Source organism: Magallana gigas, chromosome 6 (assembly GCF_963853765.1).
Source record: "Magallana gigas chromosome 6, xbMagGiga1.1, whole genome shotgun sequence".
NCBI lineage: Eukaryota > Metazoa > Mollusca > Bivalvia > Ostreida > Ostreidae > Magallana > Magallana gigas.
In genome coordinates, this window is record NC_088858.1 from 34,852,707 (window position 1) to 34,880,636 (window position 27,930).

General features: G+C 32.3%; 2 protein-coding genes across 7 annotated transcripts; one reads left to right on the top strand and one right to left on the bottom strand.

Moving 5' to 3' along the window:
- The first annotated feature begins 1,365 nt into the window (after positions 1–1,365).
- On the top strand, positions 1,366–10,687 carry LOC105335346 (uncharacterized). Of its 4 annotated transcripts, XM_066088685.1 has the most exons (8): positions 1,410–2,717; positions 4,332–4,637; positions 4,794–4,989; positions 5,435–5,574; positions 6,939–7,097; positions 7,825–7,950; positions 8,224–8,330; positions 8,443–8,556. In XM_066088685.1, the coding sequence occupies exons 1-7, from the start codon at positions 2,654–2,656 to the stop codon at positions 8,292–8,294; spliced, it is 1,062 nt and encodes a 353-aa protein (XP_065944757.1). In that variant the 5' UTR covers positions 1,410–2,653; the 3' UTR covers positions 8,295–8,330; positions 8,443–8,556. The 4 variants fall into 4 exon arrangements, with proteins under 4 accessions (XP_065944755.1, XP_034317642.2, XP_065944757.1 ...); XM_034461751.2 differs by lacking the exons at positions 8,224–8,330; positions 8,443–8,556 and adding an exon at positions 8,635–10,687 and having other exon boundaries at positions 1,392–2,717; XM_066088684.1 differs by having other exon boundaries at positions 8,224–8,556.
- On the bottom strand, positions 10,551–25,358 carry LOC117686572 (sushi, von Willebrand factor type A, EGF and pentraxin domain-containing protein 1). 3 transcript variants are annotated; one of them, XM_066088680.1, is made up of 29 exons: positions 25,190–25,356; positions 24,245–24,374; positions 22,661–22,744; positions 22,236–22,371; positions 21,977–22,101; positions 21,617–21,700; positions 21,255–21,390; positions 20,996–21,120; positions 20,704–20,898; positions 20,357–20,542; positions 19,743–19,994; positions 19,407–19,613; positions 19,081–19,293; positions 18,418–18,954; positions 18,162–18,332; positions 17,812–17,970; positions 17,459–17,657; positions 17,064–17,266; positions 16,803–16,961; positions 16,314–16,544; positions 16,017–16,190; positions 15,683–15,871; positions 15,167–15,331; positions 14,863–14,979; positions 13,846–14,031; positions 13,078–13,233; positions 12,693–12,734; positions 12,472–12,583; positions 10,551–11,796 (listed from the first exon to the last, which is right to left on the bottom strand). In XM_066088680.1, exons 1-29 carry the CDS (start codon positions 25,343–25,345, stop codon positions 11,688–11,690), a joined length of 4,938 nt encoding a protein of 1,645 aa, XP_065944752.1. In that variant the 5' UTR covers positions 25,346–25,356; the 3' UTR covers positions 10,551–11,687. The 3 variants fall into 3 exon arrangements, with proteins under 3 accessions (XP_065944752.1, XP_065944753.1, XP_065944754.1); XM_066088681.1 differs by lacking the exons at positions 20,996–21,120; positions 21,255–21,390; positions 21,617–21,700; XM_066088682.1 differs by lacking the exons at positions 10,551–11,796; positions 12,472–12,583; positions 12,693–12,734; ... (1 more) ...; positions 13,846–14,031; positions 14,863–14,979 and having other exon boundaries at positions 15,228–15,366; positions 25,190–25,358.
- Positions 25,359–27,930: the final 2,572 nt, after the last annotated feature.

Consider the following 27,930-nt stretch of genomic DNA (forward strand, 5'->3'; position numbering starts at 1 on the left):
GGTAATGGTAATTTAATGCCCAAATTCATGAAGTAATGGTAATGTAATGCATTACTTTACGTTGTAATTCGCCCCAAGCCTGATACATAGTGCACTCGCCTCCGGCTCGTGCACTATGTATCAAACCCTGACTACTATTTAGGCATAGTACATGCACAACACAACACTATTATATAAATATGATTAAATTAAAACTATCTAATCATTATGATTCTTTTTATATCTCAGAACCAACTTAACTATCTATGATTTATGAAAGAAATGTGAGACAGTTGCATGAAAAATCAAACAATCCCGACGTTAATGTTGCGACTGTTGAAAAGTCAAACATGATTAGAAATCAAATCGGCGTATTTTGGGTAATCGTATGTTGCTTGGTATAATAAAACGTTTATTGTTGTTAATTTGTTTACTAATGATCAGGGAATATGAAGATTTATTCCCCAGAGAAAACAATTTTTTTCGGGCGAAGCCCTCGGGAAATGGGATTTTTCTTGAGGAAATAAATCTTCATACATGTACATGTATTTCCCTCACCATCATGCAATAAATGTATATTGTAAATTTTGTTCTTAAACAGAGAATATTTGAAAAGGGTTTATATACTAGTAGCAACTCATGGCATATTAAGGCTGATAATTCGTGCAATGATAGTAAAACGTTGCAAGGTTACATGAGACACGTTGAGCAACAGTCTCACGGTCGCAAAACAGACGCATAAACACCAGCGATTTATCTTACGATCTTTATAAATCGAGTAACACTCTTACGAATACACAAAACGTTGTAAAACGTTCGTACTATATAATGTTCGTGCGTTGCACTGCGATAATTTGGATCGTGTTCGGTCGCGTCTGAATAGTGTGCATGTCCACTATTCAGAGGAGACTTGCGACCAGTTAAACATATGCAACGAATGCAAGAGCTCGTGCAACGTAAGCGAGGGCTCGTGCAACGTATGCGAGAGCTCGTGCGAAGCTCAAAAATTTCGATCACAAAGTGTGTAAAGTGGTTGTGCGCCAATTGTGAAAGGGGCTTTAAGGATATCACTTAGTCATCTTTAAGTAGACCTAATAGATTCATCCTGAATAAAGTCATCTGATAATTTTTTTTTTAGAAAAATGGTTTCAGTTATTATTAATTGTAATTTAAGAGTACAGACCTATAGGTATGATATTTACAACTCCAGAGCCAGTGACCATCACAAGGCTGGTTAAAAATACTATTAAAGGGGCATGGTCACGATTTTTGACAATTTTTTTTCGATTTTAAAGTTTACAATGCTTTATTGAGGTACATGTATTTTTAATAAGCAACCAAAATTTAAGAGTCATTTGATGAGTTATAATAGAGTTTCAGAGCTTACGATTTTTTGCTATGCAAACAAGGATTTTGTTTATATTTTGAATGTTAAAGTGAAACTTCCAGTTTAAGTTTAAAAAGTTAGGAACAGTAACTGTTTATTTATGCTTAAAATGAATGAGAAGATAGACAAAACAGCTTGAAAAAGATTTTTACTGTTATATTTAACATATGACAAAGAGTCTTGCTTATAACTCTCCGATTGACTTTTAAATTACATATGATCATTAGATATGCATTCCTAAGGCATAATGCACAATAAAAACAGCAAAACTAAATTTGACAAAAATCGTGACCATGTCCCTTTAAGAGGTATTTTCTTCATGTCGCCTTCGTTAACAAACATATTACATTATATGGCATTTAGCTACAAAATCTGTCACATCGAAATAACAGCTTTTTACCCTTAGTCGAACCAAATAATTGATCTCGCGCACTCGATGTCATATACTTTTGAAATATCTTTTTCTGTTATTAAAATACCTCGATATGTTCCGCACCTGAGGCGGGAATGTTGACGGCCAACTTAATGAACGGTGTTGATAGATCTAGTTAAGTGCCTAAATAGCCATGAAGACGAATAACGTCACCTGCATGTTCATTCTCTATATCTCATTTCTTTACCTGGGTTTATCTGAGTTAAATCAAAACACGGTGTATAAACGGTGCTGTGTATAAAAAAAGTCATACACAAAGTATATAAAACATATTTTAAGCTAGTTTTTTTTAACTTTAATGCAAACACTTGCTAGTATCTACAGATTGTTTTTTAAACAACACTTAAGTTGGCGGTTAGTTTTCTTTTTTCTTTCTTTCCTCGTATTAAATTGTAGATGTGGTACGTGATCTTTAAAAGAATCTTGATTTCCGTATGCACTTGATCCTGGAATGGTCATTTCCTTCATTAATTACACACGCGTTCGTGTGTTTTGGAAGAATAACTTTTATCAACTGCCATATCAGCCGATGGTGTTCATGTTGATATGTGTGTAAGTGAGTGTGTGTGTGTATGTGTGTGTGACAGAGAGAAAGAAAGAGACAGAGAAGTAAAAGTTGTTGACAATTGAGAAAGACAAGTTAAAAACACATTTCGTCTTGTTTGTGTGTGTATGTGACAAACAGCAAGAAAGAAATAGACAGAGAAGTAAGAATATTGATAATTGATAAAGACTAGTTTAAAAAAAAAAGGAAGCTTGCCAAATGGTACACATGTACCGCTCAGATAATACTCTTCGTCCCGCATTGAAGTAATCCATTTCCTGCAACACTTGAACCAAAATAAAGGCCAGCGATGGAGTTGTTATGGTGGTGTTTTACTCTGCTGCAGGTAGTGTCGTCTGCTATAGCATCTTGCGGTAAGTTTATTTCTTTTTGACAATATGCTAATGTTTCGTCTTGACCTTAGTTACCCCTGTCTGAAAATATAAATGAAACTACCATTTGTAATTGCTCAACGTAAACTTCGTGTGTAGATCAATTTGCATGTGCATATTACAGTCTTTAAACGAGGTCGGTCTTTCGAAGCAGTTAAATTTTCAATTGCTATCTGTAATTCATGTCGGTGGTTAAAGATGGGGCCATTGGAGAGGGTTTAGGTATCGGTTGAAGAGATAAATGTAGGCGTATGTTTTTCCCAAACATATAGATAGAAGAAATTTTTTAAAGAATATATAAATCAAGCAAGGGGTTTGACAGGCCCCAGCGTCACGTACTTTTTTCCGGTTTCTACGGTGAAGCATTAGTATTATCTAAAAACTCTTAAGTTGTGAAGATTTCAAGTATTGTATTATGGTATAGTCGTACGGTCGGGTACTTGAATAGGTCAGAAATTATGACATACACTTAAAAATATAGCCAGTATATACGAGGGTTGTTCGGAAATTATTGAGACATTCACCCTTGATTCCTTGGGGGGAAAGATAAACCCTTGAAATTTCACCAAAACGTGCACCTGGATAGAGTTTATCAATGTAAAAAGTTTCTTGTCCATATAAATGATGAGATCACTCCTAGTAAACTGACCAACTTGCTATCACCCAGTGACAAGGCGCGATCGAAAACTTACCGCAACGTCTTTTTAACGCTTCTCATTGATCCTATGTTTCAAACACCTAACAAACAAAAGGAAATAAATGATTCTTCATCTCAAAAAAAATATCCAAATAATATTTGATTGATCGGTTCATTGATTAAATGATTGATTAAATTATTAAGACTTTATCAGTATACTTGTTCAATTTAGTGATATTGAACACAATCCTGTCAGATGTCGGTAGTATTCAATTTGAATCTTTGGAACGAGAATTGTATTGAATGAAATCAGTTTCTTGTGTATCATTTTTTCATCAATTGTAGTCGTCCGTTTCATGAATAGGTGACTGAGCAACCCAGAACCCCAAAAAGAGTACTATTATTCAAGTTTGTTCATCCTGTAAATAAATTTAAAAAAGATGAGTTACATTCTTAAAGGTGCTTCGTTCGTATTTAAAACAACATTTTAAGGGATTTTTTGTTAACATTGTTTTAATATCTACACCAAAGGCAAACCTAAACCCAAAACAATTACAGCTGGACAGTGTGCGTTTAAAGTGCAAAGCAGTGACCATGACCTTTCTTTACTGAAAACTCAATTTACAAATGACGCTTTGTTTGAAATATTGTCTGAAAATGACTCGTTGCATGAAATACATCATTTAAATTTTTTACAAGAAACGCATCTATGCGTGCATGAAAATCTACCATTCACATTCTTCTGATATTGCTGAACCTATAACAGTGGTGTGGAAGGTAATCAATTAATGTGTTGAGATTTCGACATAATTCTGGGCAATAAATAAGACTTTTCAAAACACACCTCAATAGGCTATGCCAAAAAGAAATGTAAATATTTTATTTAGATTTTGAGCTGTAGGTATCTACAAGGTATTGTTGAGTAGTGAGTACATGCTGAATTTGTGTCTATGTTTCAGAAAACCCAGTTATTTCCAGTGGAAATTATACAGCGGTTGTGTTCAGCCAGGAAATGCTGCTATTAAACTGTTCTGCTACCTCTTACGATCAGATACAGTGGTTTCATTTGCCCAATGGAAAAACGAAGGTTGAGCCATACCAATTTACTTGGTGTAAAGATGACACATGTAGGCTATACGATGACCCCAGAATGCTTAAAATCAGAAAAGTCAGCACGGAGCTGAATTTCAGTAAATTTATCTGTGTAGCATCCTGCTCTGCGACCGGGAAAAATGCTTCAGCTCATGTTTTGGTTATTGTTCAAAGTAAATTACTCACCTTACTTACATCTTTTAAGAAACCATTTTAAAAGAGTTCGTTCGTACGAGAATTCTATAAAGTTTTTGAAATTAAACTATATATATTATATATAATATATATTAAAATATATATATGTTCTTTTCATTTTTTTTAAAATTAAGAATGTGCAACTGTTAAACCAGACGTCTCATCAGTCCAAAATGTTACCGTCAGCCTCGTAGAAACAGCAACCCTCACGTGCAAGGCAGATAAGGGGACTTGTTATGAACTGAGTTTTCCAAATTTTTCGTGGGACGGAAACGGCAAGGATATATCAGAACTGAACACTACAAATAGATACTCAACTGATGTAAAATTGTAAGAATTCAAGACGATCATATTTATCATCAATTTGTCTTAATGAAATCAATGCATGTAGCAACATTTAATTGTTATGATACACAGAATATTCATCAAAGAATATATTATTATTGGTTGTTTTCTTTTGCAAAACGACCATTGGTGTAACTACCAATTGTTGCAATCGTTTCAAATTGTATTGAAATAAACTTTTTTTGAAAGAAATGTTAACTACCTGTAGTCTAGTATTTTAAATTTTTTTTCTTTCATTTGTTTTGTAATTGATTTTCCCTACATAATTAGCCATTTCTTTCTGATTCTATCTATTCGAAAATAAATGTAAAGTTAAGTATAAATAAGATATACATAACGGCGTTTAAACGCTTAGGAAGTCGAAAGCTAAACTTAATTTCAATATTTAATATAAAAACAACCTACATTTAAACCGTCATCTAAATTTTAGAAATGATACCGGGAAACTGGTGACAACGCTAACCATACGTGACGTCACAGAAGAAGACCTCCAGTCATTTGACTGTATCCTAATTGATGACCATTTTGAAGAAGGCCACGTTAGGAAGACAATATTTCTCTCATTATCAGGTAAACAAACAATTAAAGAACTCGTATTGAGAATCGGGGGTTATTTGCGTGTTTTTTTGTTGTAGTTGATTTTGTTGTTGATTTTTTTTTGTTAACTTTTTTCTGTTTTTTGTTTTTGTTTGTTTGTTTTGGATTTTTTAGGTTTTCGTTTTTGCAAACTTACACTGAATTGTATAACATCACATAATACATCATTATATTAATTAAAACGATACGATATCGAATGAAACAATATCATATATTTATTTTTTATATAGATGTAAAAGGATACCATTGTCATTTACAACATATTTTATGAATACCATTCAATTATACAAATTAAATCATATGCTTTCTTTTTTCTCCACATTATTTTATAATAACTTACACTGAAGTCAAACCCCGTTGAAACAAGTCTGAAGACCACCACTTACATGTACCTATATATCTAACAATTTCCAAACATGACATGACAAAATCGTTCTAGCTGTTACATGTTTAGGACTCTTAGCCAACTAGATATTTAACTTGCTCCAAAATCAAACAGAATGAAATTTCATCCAGCATCCAGTACATGTAACAGATTCATCATGAATCATGTCGGTAAAAATTCAATCGGATTAAAATAAGATCTTTGATCCGCTCCTTTGTGTAGAGACATCAAATTTGTCGGTGCGGATCAAAGATCTTATTTTAATCAGATTGGTAAAAATTGAAGTAGTTATCAAGTAGTCTTCAAAAGGCATCTTATCCAAACTTGACTCTTATGTAGCATTCCCGCATGTCAATTTTACGTATGCGATTCAGCATCCAAGCCTGGTAAATTCATAAATATCATTTTATCCAAACTGGACTCTTATGTAGCATTCCCGCATGTCAATTTTACGTATGCGATTCAGCATCCAAGCCTGGTAAATTCATAAATATCACCTTGTACACCATTAAAGCAAGCTTGGTATATACTTAGATATAAGACCTCCAAATAAATACAGTGTACATGTACTGAAAAACACATTGTCTCGGTGAGCTAATTAGGGATTCGCATTAGTATTTTTCGTAAGGCTATAAATCTACGAATATTTTTGTCTTTAATTTTCTTATAGTACTAGTGTGAAATTAAATACATTTTGTGAAAAGATTTTTTCAATATATACTTGCTACATTTACTATATGTACATTTAGTTCCACTGATCCGCCAACAAATTTCATTGACGCTTACATATCAACGATTTCTTGTATTTTTTTTTTGGATAATTTTTGATAAATGTTTTCAGTATATTGTACATGTACTGTCGTATATGTTTATGGTTTCTTTTAAAGTACGACATTGTTTGAAATCAGATCAGTGTCAGAAATGGTGTATTTATGTTCTTACATTTTTGTAGAGTCCAGATCGCAAGCGTCTTCCTCCATTATCATTGCCGTTGTCGTCACAGTGCTTCTTATTGCAATCATTCTTATCGTGGTTACTTTCCTCCTATGCTGTTATTGCCAATGGCGAATTCGGTATAAATGTTGGAAGCCGAAAACTCTGAATAAGAGAGGTATATTCTTTTAGCTCATGGCACTAGAGGCAATTGCTAAGTAAAGTCCCATATCTTATCATGTCTCCAGCGTCATTAGCTATCATTTTTAATGGAATTTTTTTGGTTTTTTCTTAGTTATTATTTGTTTTTTTGTTTTTGGTCGTTTGTATTAATCAATGTGCTTAATTAAAAAGCTAGAAGACAGGCACTTGAATAGACAAAAAACTAAGTACATTATAAGTTAAATCCAGTTTTTTTTAACCTTATAAGATGGTTTTGTTATTTAACTCGGTTGTTATTTATTTCGGTTGTCCACAGTATTTGAAATAAGCAAATATATGTGACATTTTACTACCCAATATTCCAGCAAAAACAGTTTTATAGGTTTTAAAATCGATATATTATTTCAAAAGTTTGTAAAAAGGAAAATTTGTTCAATTCATAACATCTTAATATATTTAACATTAATGCAAAAAAATCTTATAACAAACCAGTTTTGGCTTTTTCGCAGATCCATTTACTAATAATATTTTTAACAACTTAAAAACACAAGTACATTGTTTTTGCAAATATTTTCAATAGCCATGATTCATATTATATGCATTATATGCGTATAATTATTGCATTCATGTTTAATAACCTTTTTGAAAAAGCTCAAGAAATTTCATATCAAGTAATTTGGTAGATTCGTCGAGAGAAACTTGAAAAAATAACAACCAATGAAATAGTAGATAAACATTTTCAGAAGTGAACAAAGCGTGGGATGCTTTTGTTTGGCATGATGACGAGCACAGGCAGGAGGCTAGTACTCTGCTGGCGAAGTTAGAGAACATTGGGTACCGAGTCTGTACAAAGGAAGACCAAACTAGCGGTGAGTTAAGACTTAAGAAGGAAATGTGAAAAAGTATTTCGAATAGTAGGTGGTGGTTTATGTTTTTTTTAGTGCACAAAGAGAGAGAGAGAGAGAGAGAGAGAGAGAGAGAGAGAGAGAGAGAGAGAGAGAATATGGAAAGAGAGAGTATGATTAAAGTTAAAAGTGGGTAAGTGAAGAGGGACACAACGTGGTAAATATAAACAAGCCTGGTAAAAGGTCTACCATAATCGTTTAAGGGATATATTAGTATAAATAGTTGTCTGTATTTAGGAGATATTGTAATAGCTGTCAGTAATAAAGGGATGGTGACGTACAATTTGTATGGGGGAAGACATGTCTAGCAGGAAATTCAAAGATGATAAAGACTAAACATTCATGTATGTAGCTATTACAGTCTTTATTTTTGATTCTACAGTTTGCTAATATACGTGTATCTTTGTTTATTATTATAGATTATATTTTTCATCAGTATCAACTTTCTTTTTTCAGAAGGCATTACAATATAACAACAAATATTATATTTGGTGCCCTTTGTCTTGATTCATTTTTCACTACAATAATAGAATGAAAGTAAAGTTAGACGAAATAATCCAGATGTAATAGGTAAGGGCATAAACAAAACAAAAGTTCACAAAAAATCAAAATAAACTCTACTTGTATTTTGTTGAAAATGAATTGCAGGCCAAGATCTACAGGGTTTGGAGGCATTGATTGATTCCAGCGCATGCGTTATCATTCTCCGTAAGGATGACGGTATGATGATGACTGTCCTGGATAAAGCTCAGGAGAACAAATCAGTGGTCCTAATTCAGACCAAGGCTGATCCTCCACCCGTGAGTCGTGTGGAAAAGATTATGAATATATTTAAGCTTCGGAGCCAGACCAAGAGGTACCATCCTCCCCAGAGTAATGGGGAGATAAATAAATCTATGGCCGGCTTCCTGAAACTCTACTGGCCGTCACACGAGACTTCTATTTTTAACTTTAAAAAAAAATTTATCCGAGACGAGTTTTACTACAGATTGAGATTAAAATTGCCGAAACAAAGTTTACACGTTGAGGCAGAACACATACAAATGCAGTAACAGAAATGGATACATTAATTGTTTAATATGTTAATATATCAAAATGTATTATGATTTGAACCGCCATTTAACAGCATTATCATCGTGTTTTTATCACAAACTCACTTTGATGGTTATCAAAGACTATATTTATTCGATTCAATACCAATCTCAGATATTAAACTTTCCCTCACACCGCCCCTCTCAAAAGATGTATTGCATTGTGTCCTGTAAAAAAGATGAATTCATTTTAAATCAGTTTTATAAATCTTCCAGTTTAGTTTTATGCAGATATATGTAGTTTTTGTCACAGTTGATTCGATGCACAAGGGCATGCTCTTCGTATGAACAGTTTTTAAAGCGAAGCAAGCTACTGACAAACAAGTTGATAAAACGGGACTATCAACAGTCGCGATAAAAGTCAGCTTTTTGTCATTTCTACGGTCGATACAACGACCTTGTCAGCAAATGCAGTCTTCCTCTGCGTCGCATGCTGACATTTATTGTTAGACCAAAATGTATCACTTAATTGTCAACGGATTTTCCCGTTTTCCCCGATTACGACAAAGAGCACACGGCGAGTCTGACTGGTCAGCAGAGGATGCTTACTCCATGGCACCTGATCCTACCTCTAATTTCTTAGAGTCCCGTGTCTGCTATGCACCTGTTTTGTTTTTTTTTCTTTCGGGCTTTTGATTATAAACACTGTCCGTTATCACCACGTGTCATTTTTACTAGTGTTGTCAAACAGCACTCGGTTAACCGCCCAACCATGCTAATCTCGGATAATAAAACTGGTATGCGGTAAATTTTATTGAATATTTGTGTCATTAAAAATAACCATATTTAGATCTTAGCTAGTCAGTGGAAGATGCTCGCTACAGACATCAAAATCGAAAAGATTAATAGAAAAGCGGTTTCAAAAGTCGTGATATGTAAATGATGTGAAATGGAAGTAACTTATAGGGAAGGAACTACAAATATGTTATAGGGACAACGTCTCGATTGCCATCAAGATTATTTTTTCCGTTTTCAATGTTTACAATGTTTACAAATAAGGCATTTCTAATAGTCAACAACAATTTGAGTTTCAGTCGTCGAGTTATAAGGGATATAAAGAGACCCTAATATTCTTTGTAATGTAAACAAAGCTTTAAATAATGCCTTTGTTTATATTTTGAAAATTCTAAATTTGTTCTTAAAATGAATATGACAAACACTAGGAACTGTATTTATTTGTCCAAAACGAATAAGTAGATTGAAAAAGTCAGCTTGAAAGAGAATTTTACCGGTATATTTAACAATTGTTAACAAAGGAAGGCACGATCTTTGTTGGGTAAGAACATGTCAAAGTGAATTTTCAAAATTAGTTCAAGTAGAATCATTGTATCAAGGAAAAGACTTTACCAAATACGGAAAGGTTTACGGAAGAATGCCTTTAGAAGAAGTTTCAATTAAATACTTTATAGAAAATAACTTTTTTTTCTAAAGTAAATACTGTACATAACTTGTAGAATCATGTGGAATACAGAATTCAAATTGTGTAGCTTCTTTTATTAAAAAAACATAGCAATACAAGATAATATAGTTTCTGTACAACTATTGCACGCACGTGTCTATTTTATGAAATGAATATTTTGTTACCTGACAATAAAAACTGTTTTAGAAAATATCTGTCTGTATCTTTGTACACAATAGTAGGAGAATGCAGGATTAAACAATGAATTACCATTTTTAGGCAAATGTTCATTATTATTTCAATTTCAGAACTACCAAATCACAAATCATCATCAAAAAGCAATAACATTTTTATCACTAAACTGCACTGTGGCTTGAGTTCATTAATATTTGTTGAGTACCAGTTTTCTTTAATTTCATTGTTGAATTGATCGAAATTATAAATGGTAATTGAAGTGCATTTTTTTCTTCAAATAACATTATTAAAGTATCGTCTAGGTCATTATCCATCAAATTTTGTATCTGCAACACTGTGTTATTTTGATTTTATCTAAGAAAATTCATGCCAACGAATGTTAATAAAACCGCAATTTTTTTTAGAGCAAAACTGAGAAATTGGCATTGAAGCTTCCTAAGCAGCTAACATTAGTTACTTAGTCATTAGAAATAGCAAAATTGCTGCTTAAATACTGACATGGAGATTAATAAGATAAATAACATATACAAGTAATTGAATAAAAATCATGATGAACAAGAACAACACAGACATTAGTCATATATGCATGAAACATTTAAAAATTAAAGACAAAACCCTTACAAGTGACTAGAACTAAATAGTACCATCCACTATTAATAATACTTAGGGAGATAAAATTTATATCGTTCCCTCACAAATCCTAACAAACGATATATTAAAATCTAAACAAGAGATATATTATACTCTATCCATAATTTTTGAAACTTTTAAGCAAAGGCTTACAAAGTCAAGTAAAATGAAGCTCGAGATAATTTCAAATCATTGAACAAGGATATCGTAACTCAAACCACCCACACATGCTATATAATATCACAGTCAACATACGAGCCCTTTATATCAAATATTCACGTACACGTAATGCACTATCACTAACAAGGAACATTTATTTCCTAGACGATTTAAAATATATGATTTGCAATTCCGATCACCAAGTTTTCGACATACAGGTGAGCATATTATTTTTTGTACCCCCAAGCCTCATACGGAGGGGGTGAACCGTTGGGAGTCAATGTGTTTCGATTTACTCTAGATATACTTCTCTCTGTGTTGATCTTCGATTGGGATCTACAGTCAAAAAATGAAAAACAAGTACAGTCAAAGTAAATGTAGTTTAAGACATTAAAATTATTTATGATACAATGGGATGTTCAATTTTATTTCATATTCTAATTTAAGATAACCCACGTTACGTTGAATCTGAATACATTTGAAGTTTAGAGCATATTATCAGAATGCATTAACCATTGGCTAACATAAGATTATCAATAGACACGAGTAATTATTAAATAAGACCTTTCGATAGTTACTGTTCATTATAATCAAAATTTAATAGAAATTTTTCAAGAACCGATAATTTCTTTGTTCTAAGTGTTGAATCAAATTGAATGTTAGCATTGCATAATTGAAAGATTTATGCATACAAGTCTCTATGCAAGTAGTAGATGATCACATGATATATGATTTTTCCAAAAATATTTATAAGATCTTGATATCCTACTGTATCTATTTCATACATACATGTAATTATGTACTCCCGAAAACCAAGTGCATATGGAAAAGACTTACATTTGCATCGCCCGCTGTCTAATTCATTTATGTATATTTATATAATTAAATATGTCTAAATCAAATTTATTTCATCTATTTGCATCGCTGTTCTATAGCCAATCATACATCAGTATTGCTTTCAATGCTTTAAATAGAAAGAAATTTTCATGTGTGAATAGTAAAACTCTCTACCTTTTTGTACAGCGGTATATGCAAATAGAAACAATAGCCACAACTGCTATAATCACGATCAAGGATCCACTGGCGCTGATTATGAGAAAATACTGATTTTCTAACCCTAAAACTGAAGAGTAATTATCATCAAAGTATACCTTTAGAGCAATTCCATCAATCAAACTATGATGTTTAAAGAATAAACTCATCTCACGAGAACACTAAATAAATCTACTTACATTGTTTTACATTATTTTCTGTAGTGCTTGCAGAACTGGGCACTGCAAAGGAAAAAAAATAATAAATACGTTTTAGTATTTGAAATACCATTCGGTAATAAATAATTGCTTTTATGCAAGTTTCCTATTTCATGCATAAAAAACGAGCTTTTTTCGTGACCAACAATGTTAAATAACGGGCTTCGCAACATTGAAAAATCGATAGGGACAAAATTGAAAACCAGCTTTTCTAAAGTGAGAAAATATGTTTTAAATATTTCTTTAATATCTTAACATCAATATTAAAACATGAAAAGATAATTTTTATTTACTAGATAACTGGTTAAAGAAAATCAAAAGTGACCATCAGAAATTTATTCATAAATCAAATCGAACTTCCGATTACCTGAACAAGCAGTAGGACTTTGACTGGCGACGAACTGTGTAGTATACCCACTAGGACATGTTTTGCAGTATGTTTTACCCATCTCGTCTTGGTAAGTCCCAATGGGACAAACCTCACACAGACCTTGAAGATAATATGTTCCACTTGGGCATTCCACTGCAAAAAATTTTACAAGCACGTCAAGTCATTATCAACCATTTCACATGTAGTTTATATATTAAATGAAAATTTACTATTTAATATCTCTACGATAAGGAAGATACATGTACATGTATATCTGTATGAGGGGGTTTTGTTCAGACAAAAGAAATATAATTTATGTACATATATATATGTTATGTTATTTGGTAAAATAAAATGTTAAGGTGATGCACGAGTCTTTTTTAGTCAAACAATAATAGTTAATAAATATTAAGATCAAATACAGTTCAATTATCTTTTGAACATTGACGGTTAAGAGGGTTAGATGGTTATGGCCATTTTTAGACTACATTGATCTCCTTGAAAAACGAGTTATGAATAGATATTCATATTTTAACGATAATTTTTTTGAAAATATTCTTTAATAAATAATAGTTTATGGCTTAAAAACATTTTAGAAAATTCAAAGCAGATCTGATGGTTACTTTATCGACCATCGAACCTCATTAATGCATTTTGTTTAATGAAATCCAATACCAATATACAGAGAAGTCATAAATCAACTGGTGTAAAACACATCGTGCGGGGGGGGGGGGGAGGAATCAACAGAAAAACTTGTAAATTTACCACAAAGAACATCTGTGGTTCCAAATGTAGATTCACACAGTACGGAGTCCGTCAGAGAAACATCTGAAGATGTGTAAGTGATTCCGTCCACAACAAAACTCAACAGACTGTACGAGGAGTTCAGTTGGTCGGCAGATGCTGATAACTCGTCTATTGCCGTGAAGAGCTCCGCCAGGGGCTGACTCACTGTCGAGTAAAGATTGAAGTAAGTCAAACAATGATTTACCGTTTGTGTTTTCCTTTACCACAGAGAATCATGCGTACAATAACTGATATACAAATGGGAGTTAAAAGATAATTAAGTTGTCTTTTATTGAAAAAAATACGTTAATCTCCTTTAATCGTATATACATTTCATAAGTGGACATATATCATTAGATAATTCTATCAGGTTTGCTCATCCTCTGACAAAAAAGCATATGGCATTAACCAAATAATATATGTACTTAGCAGTACATTAAACCTATGTAAAAGCTGCTTCATTTAAGCATTGGTCATTGCAGTATTACATTTGAACAGAAGGTCATTAGAGAAAGTTACCATCTTTCATAAAATTTACCCACCTCCAAAAAATAATTCAAAAATGCATCCATTGATTAATATAAAATTGTGTTTGGTAGCAGAAGTAAAATTCGCATGCGTCATAAACTTGAACACATCAGAAATTAAATGTATTTGTTGATTTGACTTGGGTTTTTTTCACATCTTTTACACATACGAACTATCAAAAAAGGCAAAATACTCAATAAAATCAATTTAATAAAGCAAAAATGCAAAATTCCTTTTAAAAATTCCTTCCACATCTTGGGACAAATCTTTATAAGGAAATATTAACGAGGTTTCAATATTTTAAAATATCATTGGGGAATGGGGAATGGTGCAAACAAACTTTTACACCATAGAATTATCGATTTCTATCAAATTTGAAAAGGTCCATTAAATTTAAAAACGGTTTGACCAAGCAGCGTTAAAATTAAATGTAGACAGTGTACTGTTTTCTAAAAATAGCTGACTTACTGTTTTCATACAAGTCATAAGATGTCAAGTCAATATCGGTACTAGTGAACGTTACTGATAAAGTAACTACGATGCTGCTACTAGTGGACCTCCGCTTTCTTCCATATAATGCACAACCTTATAATAGAAAGTGCAACATGTCGTTTACTAATCAAATAACCATAATTATACGTACAAAATAATTACAATATAACAATAATTTTTTCATTCGTCCATTTTTTTGTAACTTATTAGTATGAAAATATGAAACATAGCAGGTCCTCGTATTTAAACGAACTGGAAAAAAAAATGTTTGTTGGCTTACCGGAAATTTCCACCTGAACATCGCAAATGTTGTTGTATCTACACTGCAGCCCTCCCTGCATATTGTTTTTTAAGGACTGGGCGACAGAAGCAGCTTTCGTACAGGGAATGAGGCGACCATAGCCGACTTTGGCTTTAATCTGGACATTTCTTGGTCCATGTCCTCCTATAACATGTAATCCCGCCATAAAGTGCAAACTTCTTTGATTCATGAAATCAATTAATATGTCATTTGAGATATTGAAAAACTCAATTAATCTCTATATTTTGGCTTATATGACAACTAAAGCTCCGAATTGGTATACAAGTTGTTAAGTGTTTATGTATTTTAACGAAGCAAATATTAATGCTACGGAGAACTTATTATCATGCCTGGTAATTGAAAAGGATTTTATTTTGATTTCACTAACATTAATCATAATCAAATGATAAACATTGAATAACATTCATTAAACACTTCATGGGAGCTAAATGGAGTCAGCATCGCGGGGTTGATCAAATCCATTTAATAACCTACGTCCACAAGCCGGTGGTATTCCGTTCCATTCGTAAGCAGTACCCGGACCACATATATATTCATCTAAAGGCGGGTTTGCGATTGAGAAAATCAATCCTGGGCGACAAGACAGTGAACAAGCAGTATTTCCATCTTGATTAGTAGAACAGTTGGATTTGGTCCCAAATGATTTTGGTAATTCCGGACATGCTGAAAAACATTTCATTTAAAATATATAGTTTTTTTTAGAATGTTATTTTCAGACACATTGTATATTATACTTATATGGACATGGGTCGGCAGTGTATTGTGTTTTTAAAATATCATTTTTAGACACAATGTATATTATACTTACATGGACAAGGGGCAGTATTGCATGCAACAGATTCCGAGAAAAACTGAGAATCACATAGTATGCCGTCAGAATCCGGCGGAGGACTTTTGCATTCTCGAGTTCTTGTTTTCATTCCACCATTACACGTTGTAGAACACGAAGCCCAAGCGTTCCATTCGCTCCAACCGCCATTCACTATTTAAAGTTACAACACATTGTAAAAAAACAGTCAATAGAATGATCTTGTGGTTATCAGTTCTGGCTTTATAATAATTATATATTGTAATAATAATTTGATATTTTGATAATGACATGTACCTATTTGTATTTCACATCGTTTCCCTCGATATCCCGTGGGGCAGATACAAGTGAAGTTAACCCCGTTGTTCGTACAGGTGCCTGCGTTATCACAAGTGGTCTCGGAACAAAGCCTTGGTGCGTTTTGGCAATTATCTCCAGTAAAGCCATTTTCACATTGACACACAAAGCTCTGTGCTTCAGACACACATATTTGCCCGTTACAAGGATTAGGGTTGCAGTGGTTTGTGCCTAAAATTAGGTATACAAATGTTGAATGATAAATATTAACTTTAGAATACTAAAATTTGTGAAAAACATGTACTTAGAGTATATATATTTGATAAGCAACATTGTAAATTTCAAAGGGGAGAAACTTGTGTCAGGATTTAAATCACAACTTGTAAAGACGTGTGTCTAATTTCTTATGCCTAAAAGAATAAACATTTATTAATTAATCTAAGTCACATATAAGATGATGCACCAAGAAAAACAACAAAAACCACTGACTATAACAGACGCTTGGCACAGCTACTGATGCTCCAATCAGATTTTCTATTGTTAGATCAATAAGGGATGACAATGACGCATTACACATTGAGGCAAGCTGTGCAACGTCAGAATCGCTGGAAACACCGGTTATAAGTCTATAGCCAGACACTGCAACACCTGAAGAAAATATCAAAGGAGAACGTACAGTAAATGGCTGTCTTGGTTTTTTTCCCTTTAAATATTATTCATTATGCCAGTTAAAAGAATATGCAAACTTACTATTGATGTTTTCCTGGTTATTTTGTACAATGATAGAGGAGAAAGAATCTATCACGGATATTCCAGGTGCTAGTGGAATGGACGTAGAGAATGTCTTAGTACCGTCTATAAATATATGCGCGAACTGGTTTGTAGTGTCCAGAATGAAAGCCACATGAGTCCATGTTTCAGTTTTCAGTGTTATATTCGAAGATATTTCGTTGCTAAAAAATAATCAATATTAATTAGTCGTTTAGTATAAAGTTTATATCGCTTTAACTTCAATTTCAATGCATTAAATTGAGTAATAGTTGCACACTTGATAATTCACATTTAATATCAGTTTAGTATTTACAGCTCATTTCTTATCTTTTAACAAAGATAAAAATATTGAAATAAATGCGAAACATATATACCCATTTATTATAAAGTATAGCATGTTCCTGTATAGAATTTCGATGTCACACGATGCCGTGCCTGCTTTATAAAGTGCAATGTTGTTAAGGGCTGTTGGAATCTTAATCCACATTGATATTGTGAGCTGTGTTTCTTCCGATGTTAAATTGGCAGAAAACGAAAGGCTGTCTCCGGAATGTTTGAAAACAACATCAAAATCTACAAAAAAGAAGGCCCAACTCGTCAACGACAACAGAAACTAGTACATTGTATTACATACCTTCATACCTTATACTGGTATATCTTAAATTATATCATCCATATATTTTAAGACCAAAAAATGTTGTGTCAAAGCAAATCTTTTGATTTTTACCTTTACATTCAGACAGCATTGTACTTCCAGATTTTGAACTTTTCCCTGTAGGACAGGCTAAGCACGTGGAAGACATACTTTGTGGCTGATAAGAGGACCGTGGACACGGGCTGCAGGGAACAAGACCAGAAACGGAGTACTCCCCGGGTTTGCACTGGGCTGTAAGGCAAACATGCAAAGTAGTGGAATAACTTCCAGATATGTACACATGTACATTAAATTGTATATACAATTTATGCAAGTTGCTTTGGAGAATATTACAAAAAAACAACAACATCGAGTTGAGAAGACAGATGAATAAATTATATATATATATATATATAACGTCGAAGATAATTATAATATCCGACCTATGCATTCGTTCTCGCTAATGGACGCCTGGTTTAAGGTTGAAGTGCCGACAGGACACGATGTACACGAGAGGGCGTCTTCTGTATCCTTGTAGGTTCCTTTGGGACAATCGTAGCATTTTGGATTCCATGGGTCTGTGTTGTCTAGGTACGTACCAACAGAGCAGGGAACTACAAGCAGAGCCACAAGTCTTAAATTTCAACTTTTGACCACCGCTTTATTCTACTCAATTCTAATCATTTCAAATAAACTTACCACAAGTTAAGGTACTCCACCTGACCGCAAGACCCTCATCACAGAAAGGATCACTATAGCCAAGTTGGAAACTGTTGTTATCTGGAGACAAAGCTCTTACTGTTAGACTTCCATTTCTACCTAGATCTTTTATAACGTCGAAAAGTTTAGTTTGCAGACTTTCAAGAAAATAGAACGTGTCTACATTGGAAGAGTTAAAATTGTACCAAGAAGTTGTCAGTAATGTTTCAACACGTATTTCATGTGTATTCCTTTTGGTTCTGTCCGTTGGCATACTGTTATATCCACTGTATGTGCCTATTTCATGAGTGTGTCTTTTTTTTCTACGTCCCGAAACAGGTCCACAAGTAACCACTGTATTGTTTACATTACACTCAGTTTCATCAGGACAAACACCAGCAAAGCCTCTTTTCTCTTGATATTGCATGAGGTTTATGAAGTTTGTTTTAATATCTGTCAGAACGGTTGCGTCATTACAGTCCCCTGTGTAATAGGAAAACTCCCCCAAAATACCTGTTTTCCGTGGATTTTTCCTAACTGTCAATAAAAAAGTAAGATAATTATGTTCTTTTATATTGACATTAAAGTTTGAAACAATTTTGGAAGAAGTTTCCTTTAATCAAAATTATTCCTCGCAGAAAAGAACTTCGTTAAATTATTTACCTGTACAATTAGCCACAACATTGGATGGCGTGAAAGTTCCTTGAAGATCACTGCATGTATAGGCGCCAGTAAAGCTTCCACCATTTGTTCCAGCTACGCCGTATGGAATATCAAATTTGTCTGTGCATTGCATTTGGCAAAATCGTCCATACAACCAAGTATCGCACACCATTGCTCCATTCAATGGCGATGGAAGTGGATTGCAGGGGTTTTCTGAAGATTGCAAAAAAAATGTCATAGTATAAAGAAGTTTGCAACTTGTATATTTATTTATAAATGGAGAGAGAGAAAGTTAGAGACAGACAGAGAGGATATTGTTTTCGTACTTTGGCAATAAGGTTCCGTGCCACCTGCATTCCAATATCCCTTTAAAGGATAAGCAGTGATGTTTTTTTCACATGTAATATTGCTTTGTCCAATGAGAGGAAATACGCTTTTGCAGCCAAGTTTACATGTAGATCCATAGGTATATCCGTCCGGACATTCGATAGTCATATACGAATCAAGTATGAGAGGCGGTTCACAAATTATTTCTGAAATTATTTGAACACATTATGCTTTACATTTCAGTCATGTGGTTTAAATATAATCCACAGAAAAAAAAGTTTATATTCATTTAATGTTATTGCATTTAAGTTTTTATTTAAATCAGAGTTCATTACCTTCAACGATGACAAAGAAAACACATTCAGGGGAAACATTTCCATCAAGATCTGATGCAATGTATCGAATTTCAGTTTGTCCCACTGGAAAACTAGATCCGTTAATTGGACCTACGGTTTGATTGACAAAGGATATTCCAGAGTTGTCCTCTGACAACGGTGAGGCCCAAGTTACAGGATCAGACGGACCTGTTTTGCTGGCATAAGTATAAATATTTTCTGGACAACGTTTCAGCAAAGGAGGTTGACTATCTGTGAATGCAATTCCATAGATATATTAAACACATATATATCATTATGTTAATACAATGCCATAGATATATTTTACATACATATACAAGTAATTTAGCTCTGGTTGTAACGCGCTTTCTGGTTGGCTAAAAAATTATTTTATATCGTATAATACGATTTTATACGATAGAAAATGGTTTGAGACAGTTTAATATGCTTTTTTATAAACAGCTTCGCGATTTATAGAGTGTAAATTGTCAGAAACCATTTTATATCGTATAGAAAAATAAATATTGAATTCATTCTTTAAATAAATATTTTATCTGCTCTCTAAAGTAATTGCGTCCGTATCTTGGGCAGTTAATTAAAAAAAAATTATTTACCTTTGCAATCTGGCGTTTTATTCGACCATGTTTTGTCCTCACCACATACAGTTTCTGTTTCCATTTTGCGAGTATAACCTTCCTTGCATTTAGTTGTACATAAACTGTTGTAGTAGTTAGAATTCGTACAAGAAACAGTTCCATGTTCTGGATTCAATTTTGGATCGTTTGAAGGGCATTCTATAACTAATACGAGATATCAAGACAAATATGAGTTTTGTATATGGTAACATTTTCAAAATGTATAATGTTCTTTAAGGACATATCTAGAGTAAAAAATCATTCTAGTGGTTTTTAGAATTGTAAATAATGCAACGCTGATATCACTGATAAAGATGATAACTTACGTTGGCAGATATTCGGCAGGGAATTTTTATGGCCATTTGCATTACAGGTTATGGACTGGATTCCATCATTGGTCATTGGGACCATTTCATAACCTTTCTGACATGTCACATTACATGTTGTACCATATAGAAATTCTCCAGGAGGGCAATTCACATTTCCATTCACGGGCCATTTAATGGGAGAACATGATGTTACTGTAAACATAATTCATAATTAAACAACTCTTGTTGAAATTCACTTGATGATAATATTTTCATCGGACAGTTAATTATTTGTTTTATTTGCATGCACCTTTTACAGTAAAACTAAATGAGCAAATAGCTCTTTGTCCGCCACTGTCTACAGCTTCGTATGTAATCGCTTGAAAGCCCCTGTCAAATTCCGATCCAGATTCCTTTCCAAAAGACAGCGTGACCCTGTACATTAACAAATGTAAAATGATTACGTACATTTTACATTTAGATGTAAATTTCAGTTTTAATAGGCGGGGCAAGATTAAATGTCAACTGTTATGTCATGTAAAATACAATTATATTTAGATTTTCTTTACGGTAAAACTCCTTGTTCGGGGTCTGTCGCTGTAGGTTGAGTCCAACTATGATTTGCGGTAGTCCTTAATCTGTCGGCATAAATGACAACCCCACTGGGTGGACAGCTGGTGAACTTTGGTGGAATGTTGACCTTGTCTGAAAGGTCAGTGATTTCATTAAGAAAATGGCAAGTAAACTATGATATCAAAATCTTCTAGCATATTTTAACTAACTTTCAAATAAAAGTTTGACAAGCACTGAAAATAACCAAAGACACAACCAATAAAGTAAAATATTGTCAAATTTTCGGGACAACCCGTCCCTTCTTCAGGACATATTAATATATGTGTATATATATATATATATATAAACAGACACTTACCACACTTACTACTCCAACCCAAATAGCATTTTACTCTAGACCATCCTCGTTTTTTTCTCCTTAGTGTTGAAGGTATGTCAGAGGCTTAAAGAAAGAAGTTTTTTTTATAAAATATTATGACATTTACAATCTCAAATGTTGTGTGTCCTTTTAACATTATTACATCAAAATGAAAAAATAATTTTAAGAGCATAATTTAAGTAAATAATATATATACATGTACATTCAAGATAATCTACTAATTAACAAATATCATAATTATATTTACTTTTATGAAATGTTTATTTCAACTCTTGTTAAAATTCACTTGATGATAATATTTTCATCGGACAGTTAATTATTTGTTTTATTTGCATGCACCTTTTACAGTAAAACTAAATGAGCAAATAGCTCTTTGTCCGCCATTGTCTACAGCTTCGTATGTAATCGCTTGAAAGCCCCTGTCAAATTCCGATCCAGATTCCTTTCCAAAAGACAGCGTGACCCTGTACATTAACAAATGTAAAATGATTACGTACATTTTTCATTTAGATGTAAATTTCTGTTTTAATAGGCGGGGCAAGATTTAATGTCAACTGTTATGTCATGTAAAATACAATTATATTTAGATTTTCTTTACGGTAAAACTCCTTGTTCGTGGTCTGTCGCTGTAGGTTGAGTCCAACTATGATTTGCGGTAGTCCTTAATCTGTCGGCATAAATGACAACCCCACTGGGTGGACAGCTGGTGAACTTTGGTGGAATGTTGACCTTGTCTGAAAGGTCAGTGATTTTATTAAGAAAATGGCAAGTAAACTATGATATCAAAATGTTCTAGCATATTTTAATTAACTTTCAAATAAAAGTTTGACAAGCACTGAAAATAACCAAAGACACAACCAATAAAGTAAAATATTGTCAAATTTTCGGGACAACCCGTCCCTTCTTCAGGACATATTAATATATGTGATATATATATATATATATATATATATATATATATATATATATATATATATATATATATATATATATATATATATATATATATAAACAGACACTTACCACACTTCCTACTCAAACCCAATTTGCATTTTACTCTAGACCATCCTCGTTTTTTTCTCCTTAGTGTTGAAGGTATGTCAGAGGCTTAAAGAAAGAAGTTTTTTTATAAAATATTATGACATTTACAATCTCAACTGTTGTGTGTCCTTTTAACATTATTACATCAAAATGAAAAAATAATATTCAGAGATTAACATTTCATTTTCTGCTGAATAGAATCAATTATTAGTTATCATACAGGGGGTCCCAGAATATCTGATACCTTTTGAAATTCGTATAAATTAAATAATATTTGGCCAAAAATTGTAAATTGCGACTCAAATATAAAGTAAAATCTTTTAAATTTTTTCCACAAAAATGTTTTTAAAGAACAACGTGCTTTTATTAGAATTATGATGTTATAAAAAAAACCATCATATTTTTTTGGTTGAGTTAAATTCTAATCAAGATAAATCGTACAAGAAAGCAGGCATCTTCCGTTTTAAACTGTATTATCAAAAAACACCCACTCCTGATATACCGATAGTTTAATGAATTATGAAAAAGAATACCCTGTTGAATACCAACTCAACTGGTCAACAATTCCTTAAATTTTGAGATTTGAGAAAGTGGGATCCGTACAGTGGCTGTTGTGAGGAATTTTACCCATCGACTTGACGTTGTCTTTGATAAAAAAAAAAAAAAAAAGGACGTCATTTGGAGCACTCTCTTTGACTTTGGTGTGTTTTTATGAAAAATGCTAACTTTTTCAAAAACTCATAAATATTTGTGAAATTTGTTGAATAAAATTTTACATCATATACATTAATGAAAATGCCTTTGATTTTTTATTTAAAAAAATTCAAAAAAAAATTATTCCAAGAGTAAATAGTATTAGATATTATGGTACACCCTGTATTATGAGTGTTTATGACGAGTGTCTCACTTGTCACCATCTCATACATGTAACCCTCTCACCGTATGTACTGTACATGTATATACAATAAAACTCGTTTAGTACGAACACGGATATAGCGAATTTTCGGATATAGCTGTTTTTGAATTCCCGGTAAAAATTTTACAAGTCTTAGCAAAATTTTACGGTTATAAGAAATTAGGATATAACAAATTTACAGATATAGCAACTCATATTGAGTCCCGAGGAAGTGAATAATAACGAAATTTTACACTTTAATAACGAATTTTTTTTACAGTTAAAAAAGTTTGCACTACCATTTAACATAATAGTTTGAATGAATTTATTCTCATAAATATTTTTTCAATTTAAAATCCAATTATTAAAGGTATCAAAGTAATGTATTTTTATTTTAAGCCTCATTTAACAGAAATTATAGTCTGGTGAAAGAAATCATGTATATAGTGAATTCGCTATAGTTATTATTACGAATTCGTTATATGGATATAACGAATTACGGATATAACGAAGTAAATCCATTGGTCCCTAGGACTTCGCTATAACAGAGTTTTACTGTATTTATAAAAGAAAGAATTTCATAGTTAAGTAATGTAATCAAGTTATATTTGTAATGCTAAGTACATAACAATACACCATTCAACATAACATACAAGTGTGAGAACACATACCTCTATTTAACCATCGTCCATCAACACACGTGTAAATTGTATCTCCATATAGAAACGGGTCTCCATTTTGAACAAGTCGGTCATCATCCCCTTTTTCATTCACATCTAATTCACTAACTCGACAGGTTTTCTGTCAAAACACGGACATGGTTATAATAAGACAATCTCACACATTACTATCTCCAAAACTCAGTAAAGTCGGGATCATTGCAAAATAGGAAAATCATTGTCAAATATAGGTCCTGAAATTTCTTTCCAAGGGGTCTGAAATGGTTTTTTTTTTAAAACAGAATGATGTCAAATACTGCATATTCTTTTTTTTTTAATGAAAAATGACTAATTACACAATTTAATTTACTATTCATAATTTTTAATGCATTTAATTGAATTATTCTAATTATTTACTGTAAATTCCTAATTAAACGCGAGGAATTAATATCCGCGTAAAATCGCGAGAAGCCCGTCTCGCGAATTATAAAATCTCGCTTTTAATTCTAGGAGACATGTGAACTACATGAAACTATGATGAAATTTCGCCATTCGCGATTTTATGTTCTCGCGATTTGATGGCAAATCGTTGAATCGCGGAATTAAGTACTCGCGTAAAATAAGGAATCTACAGTATTAACGTTTAGTACCGATGTATTTCTCTTTTTTTATATAGAAAATATCCAGAGAAATACTTTTATAATAAAAAAAAAGTAAATCGAAAAAGAACTATCTTTTTGGAAATCTACATATTAGATGGTTTTAAAAACGCTTTTTCAGAAAATATGCCTCGTACCAAAAAATATGTCCTAACTAAGATTTTACATGAAAATTAATGCTAGCTAGAGATAACTTAACTAATCGAATGAATTACCATTCAGTATAATTAATATTAACAACAGAACATATGCATGTATTAATATTTATACTGAATTTATATATACATGTACATTGTACCTTATCCTCAGTCCCTCCTCCAAAACTCATGCTTCCAGCAACATTGATCAATATTGCACTCAGGCAGACGCCCAATAAAAGGCGAAATTTGGTTGATGAAAGCGTTAAGGCCATATCGATACCTGTGTTACACTCAACGATTGATGACTGATACATACAGAGATAAAAAAACGGGATGTTTTATACCCCTGAATAAAACTTCCCGGTTTCTATATAAATGTTTAGTTTCTTTAACGTATTTGTACCAAAAAATTCCCCAAACGAAAAATCGTTGACCTTTTTACGTATGGTCGGTAATTATGAACGATGATTTAGAACAGTTATAAAGAGTTCAATTTTATTTTGTCGCGGTTCATTCGTTCTATCTTTTTTCTTTTCGCAGAACTGGTATTAACTGCTGACACCAACAGTTTTTTAAACTTCCTGGCAGTTTTTGGTCCCCGCATCATCATTAATACGCTCATAACGGTTATGGAATTAAAAAAAAAATATGTCAGAGAATTTTTTTTGAAGCATTAAAAGACAATAACACTGACTCAGGGTTATTTTCTAAATTAATGCTTCAGAAAAATCCGTCACTTTGTTTAAAGTGTTTAGTAAATATTGAGCGAAAGATATCACGATTAAAACATATCATAAAAAGAAAACTTTGTCATTTTTTATGTTCCGCTAATTTATTATACAGTTACGTACATTTGTTATTGTAAAGTGTTTAATATGGTAAATAATAAATAATAAAAGATGGAGTCTGGTTGTGCATAATTCCTACACGAGAAGGGTAAGGATTCGGGAGGTAAGAAAGCCTGACATCATTAAATTTATAAAACAAAACTTTTTATCTTATTTCATAAAGTTCTGATAATGCATCGATTTTTAATCAGGGTATCTTTTCAAGAAAATATAAAGTAATGAATACTACTTTAATTATGTTAAAATCGCCATATTTTTGGTTTTTAAAGTTGAGAATCAAAAAGTTCTTTGATCGTACACCATCGGTTATTCATGATCAGCTTTGGTGAGATTTTTTGTTATTCGGTTTTAATTCTTTCTTTACCGTTCAACAAAACATGGATTATCACTGCTGTATTTAAAGGTCTTCGTTTAATTTAAAGATTTTAAGTAAGAGCTTAGCTGCTTTTAGAAATTCCAAACACTAAAAAAGCATGCAATTTAAAACATATTTCTGCCTTTCTCTGATTGGTTGACTACCAAAACACCATTATTTTTTTAATGCACATGTCTGTTTGTAGTTCTGAGAATGTCCTTCTTTTCTGTCTTCCTTTATTGGAATTATTATTACATGCTTGTTTTTGTACTAGACATTTCTTTCAAAACCAGTATGAAAGCTTTTTTACATACCTATATATAATTTAAAAATTAAGAAATGATAAAAAAGAATTTCATAGTTTCCCCTTTTTTCGATTTACCAGGTAAATATTTACAACACCATGCGGTAAAACAGACGATAAATACGAAATAATAACCAATTTTACCTGACATTTCAGTTTTTAGAGAAACAAATTTGTTGAAAAAGAGAAAGAACCTGCCATCCCTTGGTGGGTTTTTTTACCCTTACCTTTTTTAAAACATGTTTTATTACAATTTTATAAGTAATTAATGTAGTGTTTTTAAAGTAAAATTCATACATAGAAATAAAGCAATAGATCTAGAAACAAAAGTAAACAATCTGGATTGTTTAAATGTAAATTTAAATTACAACCATAATTTAGAAACAAAAGTAAACAATCTGGATTGTTTAAATGTAAATTTAAATTACAACCATAATTAGGAACCCAAATTAAGAGCTCGTTTCTACAAAATATTGATTACCTTGTTGATTTTTTTTTTAAGTTACAAATCACTAAATAAAAAATATAATTCATTTGTAAAAGAAAAATGATTGTTAGCTTTATTCATATGTTGTACTATCATTATCTTATCTTATACACATAAATGATCGAAAAAAGATATAATTGGGAAAAATGATATTTAACCGGGTATAAGGAAGGATGGTGGGCAAGAAGTTAGAAGCCATTAGTTAAATTTGTGTTCAGGCTTTAAATATTAAGATTCTAATTTACTGATAATTGAAGTCTTTTCAGAAAAAAGTGTCCCTTTTCTTATGGAAATCATAATCAAGGTGAATTTTTTTTTTAAATACTTTGTTTCTCATTACAAAATGACATTTGTCATAAAATAAGAAAGCACTGTAATTGATCATGATTTGTAATTTGAATAGAGTTCAAAATTCAGAACAACTGCAAAACAAGGTATATTCATAACGGAAAGTTGTTGAGCCTTCGCAAGCATAATTTAAACCCATTTAAAAACCCATATCATTTACTAGTATTTGATCTAGATCTGTTATGAATAAAATTATTGAACATTCATATTAAGAGTTAAATTTCTCAAATTCAGCGATGTAACATAATTATGATGAAAGTTCACCACTCGGTGAATGTAACTGGGATTTAAAATACGCTCTCCTAAAAGGGTCTCTAGTGTACATAAAGTGTTCCTTTATAGACGCACTCTCTCTCTCTCTCTCTCTCTCTCTCTCTCTCTCTCATAGAAACAAATGACATCTAGATACGTTGAATAAGTTGCATTCATTCTGTTTAAGGATAGCTGCCTAGTTTTAACATCATACCATCATACTTGTATTAACAAGGATTCTTCCTTGTTCGAATGTAAAAAAAAGAAACGTGAGTGATACTCGGATGTTCCGTATAATACCATGC

Bases quoted from the DNA above. Each gene is read 5' to 3' on its own strand.
- LOC105335346 (XM_034461751.2), top strand. From the start codon at position 2,654: ATGGAGTTGTTATGGTGGTGTTTTACTCTGCTGCAGGTAGTGTCGTCT. The intron at 4,638-4,793 runs GTAAATTACTCA...TTTAAAATTAAG, and splicing joins TGTTTTGGTTATTGTTCAAA to AATGTGCAACTGTTAAACCA. The intron at 7,951-8,634 runs GTGAGTTAAGAC...AATGAATTGCAG, and splicing joins AAAGGAAGACCAAACTAGCG to GCCAAGATCTACAGGGTTTG.
- LOC117686572 (XM_066088680.1), bottom strand. From the start codon at position 25,345: ATGTATCAGTCATCAATCGTTGAGTGTAACACAGGTATCGATATGGCC. The intron at 19,995-20,356 runs GTAAATAATTTT...TTGCATTCACAG, and splicing joins TAAAACGCCAGATTGCAAAG to ATAGTCAACCTCCTTTGCTG. The intron at 16,191-16,313 runs GTACATGTCATT...AACTTTAAATAG, and splicing joins ACGATGTGAAATACAAATAG to TGAATGGCGGTTGGAGCGAA.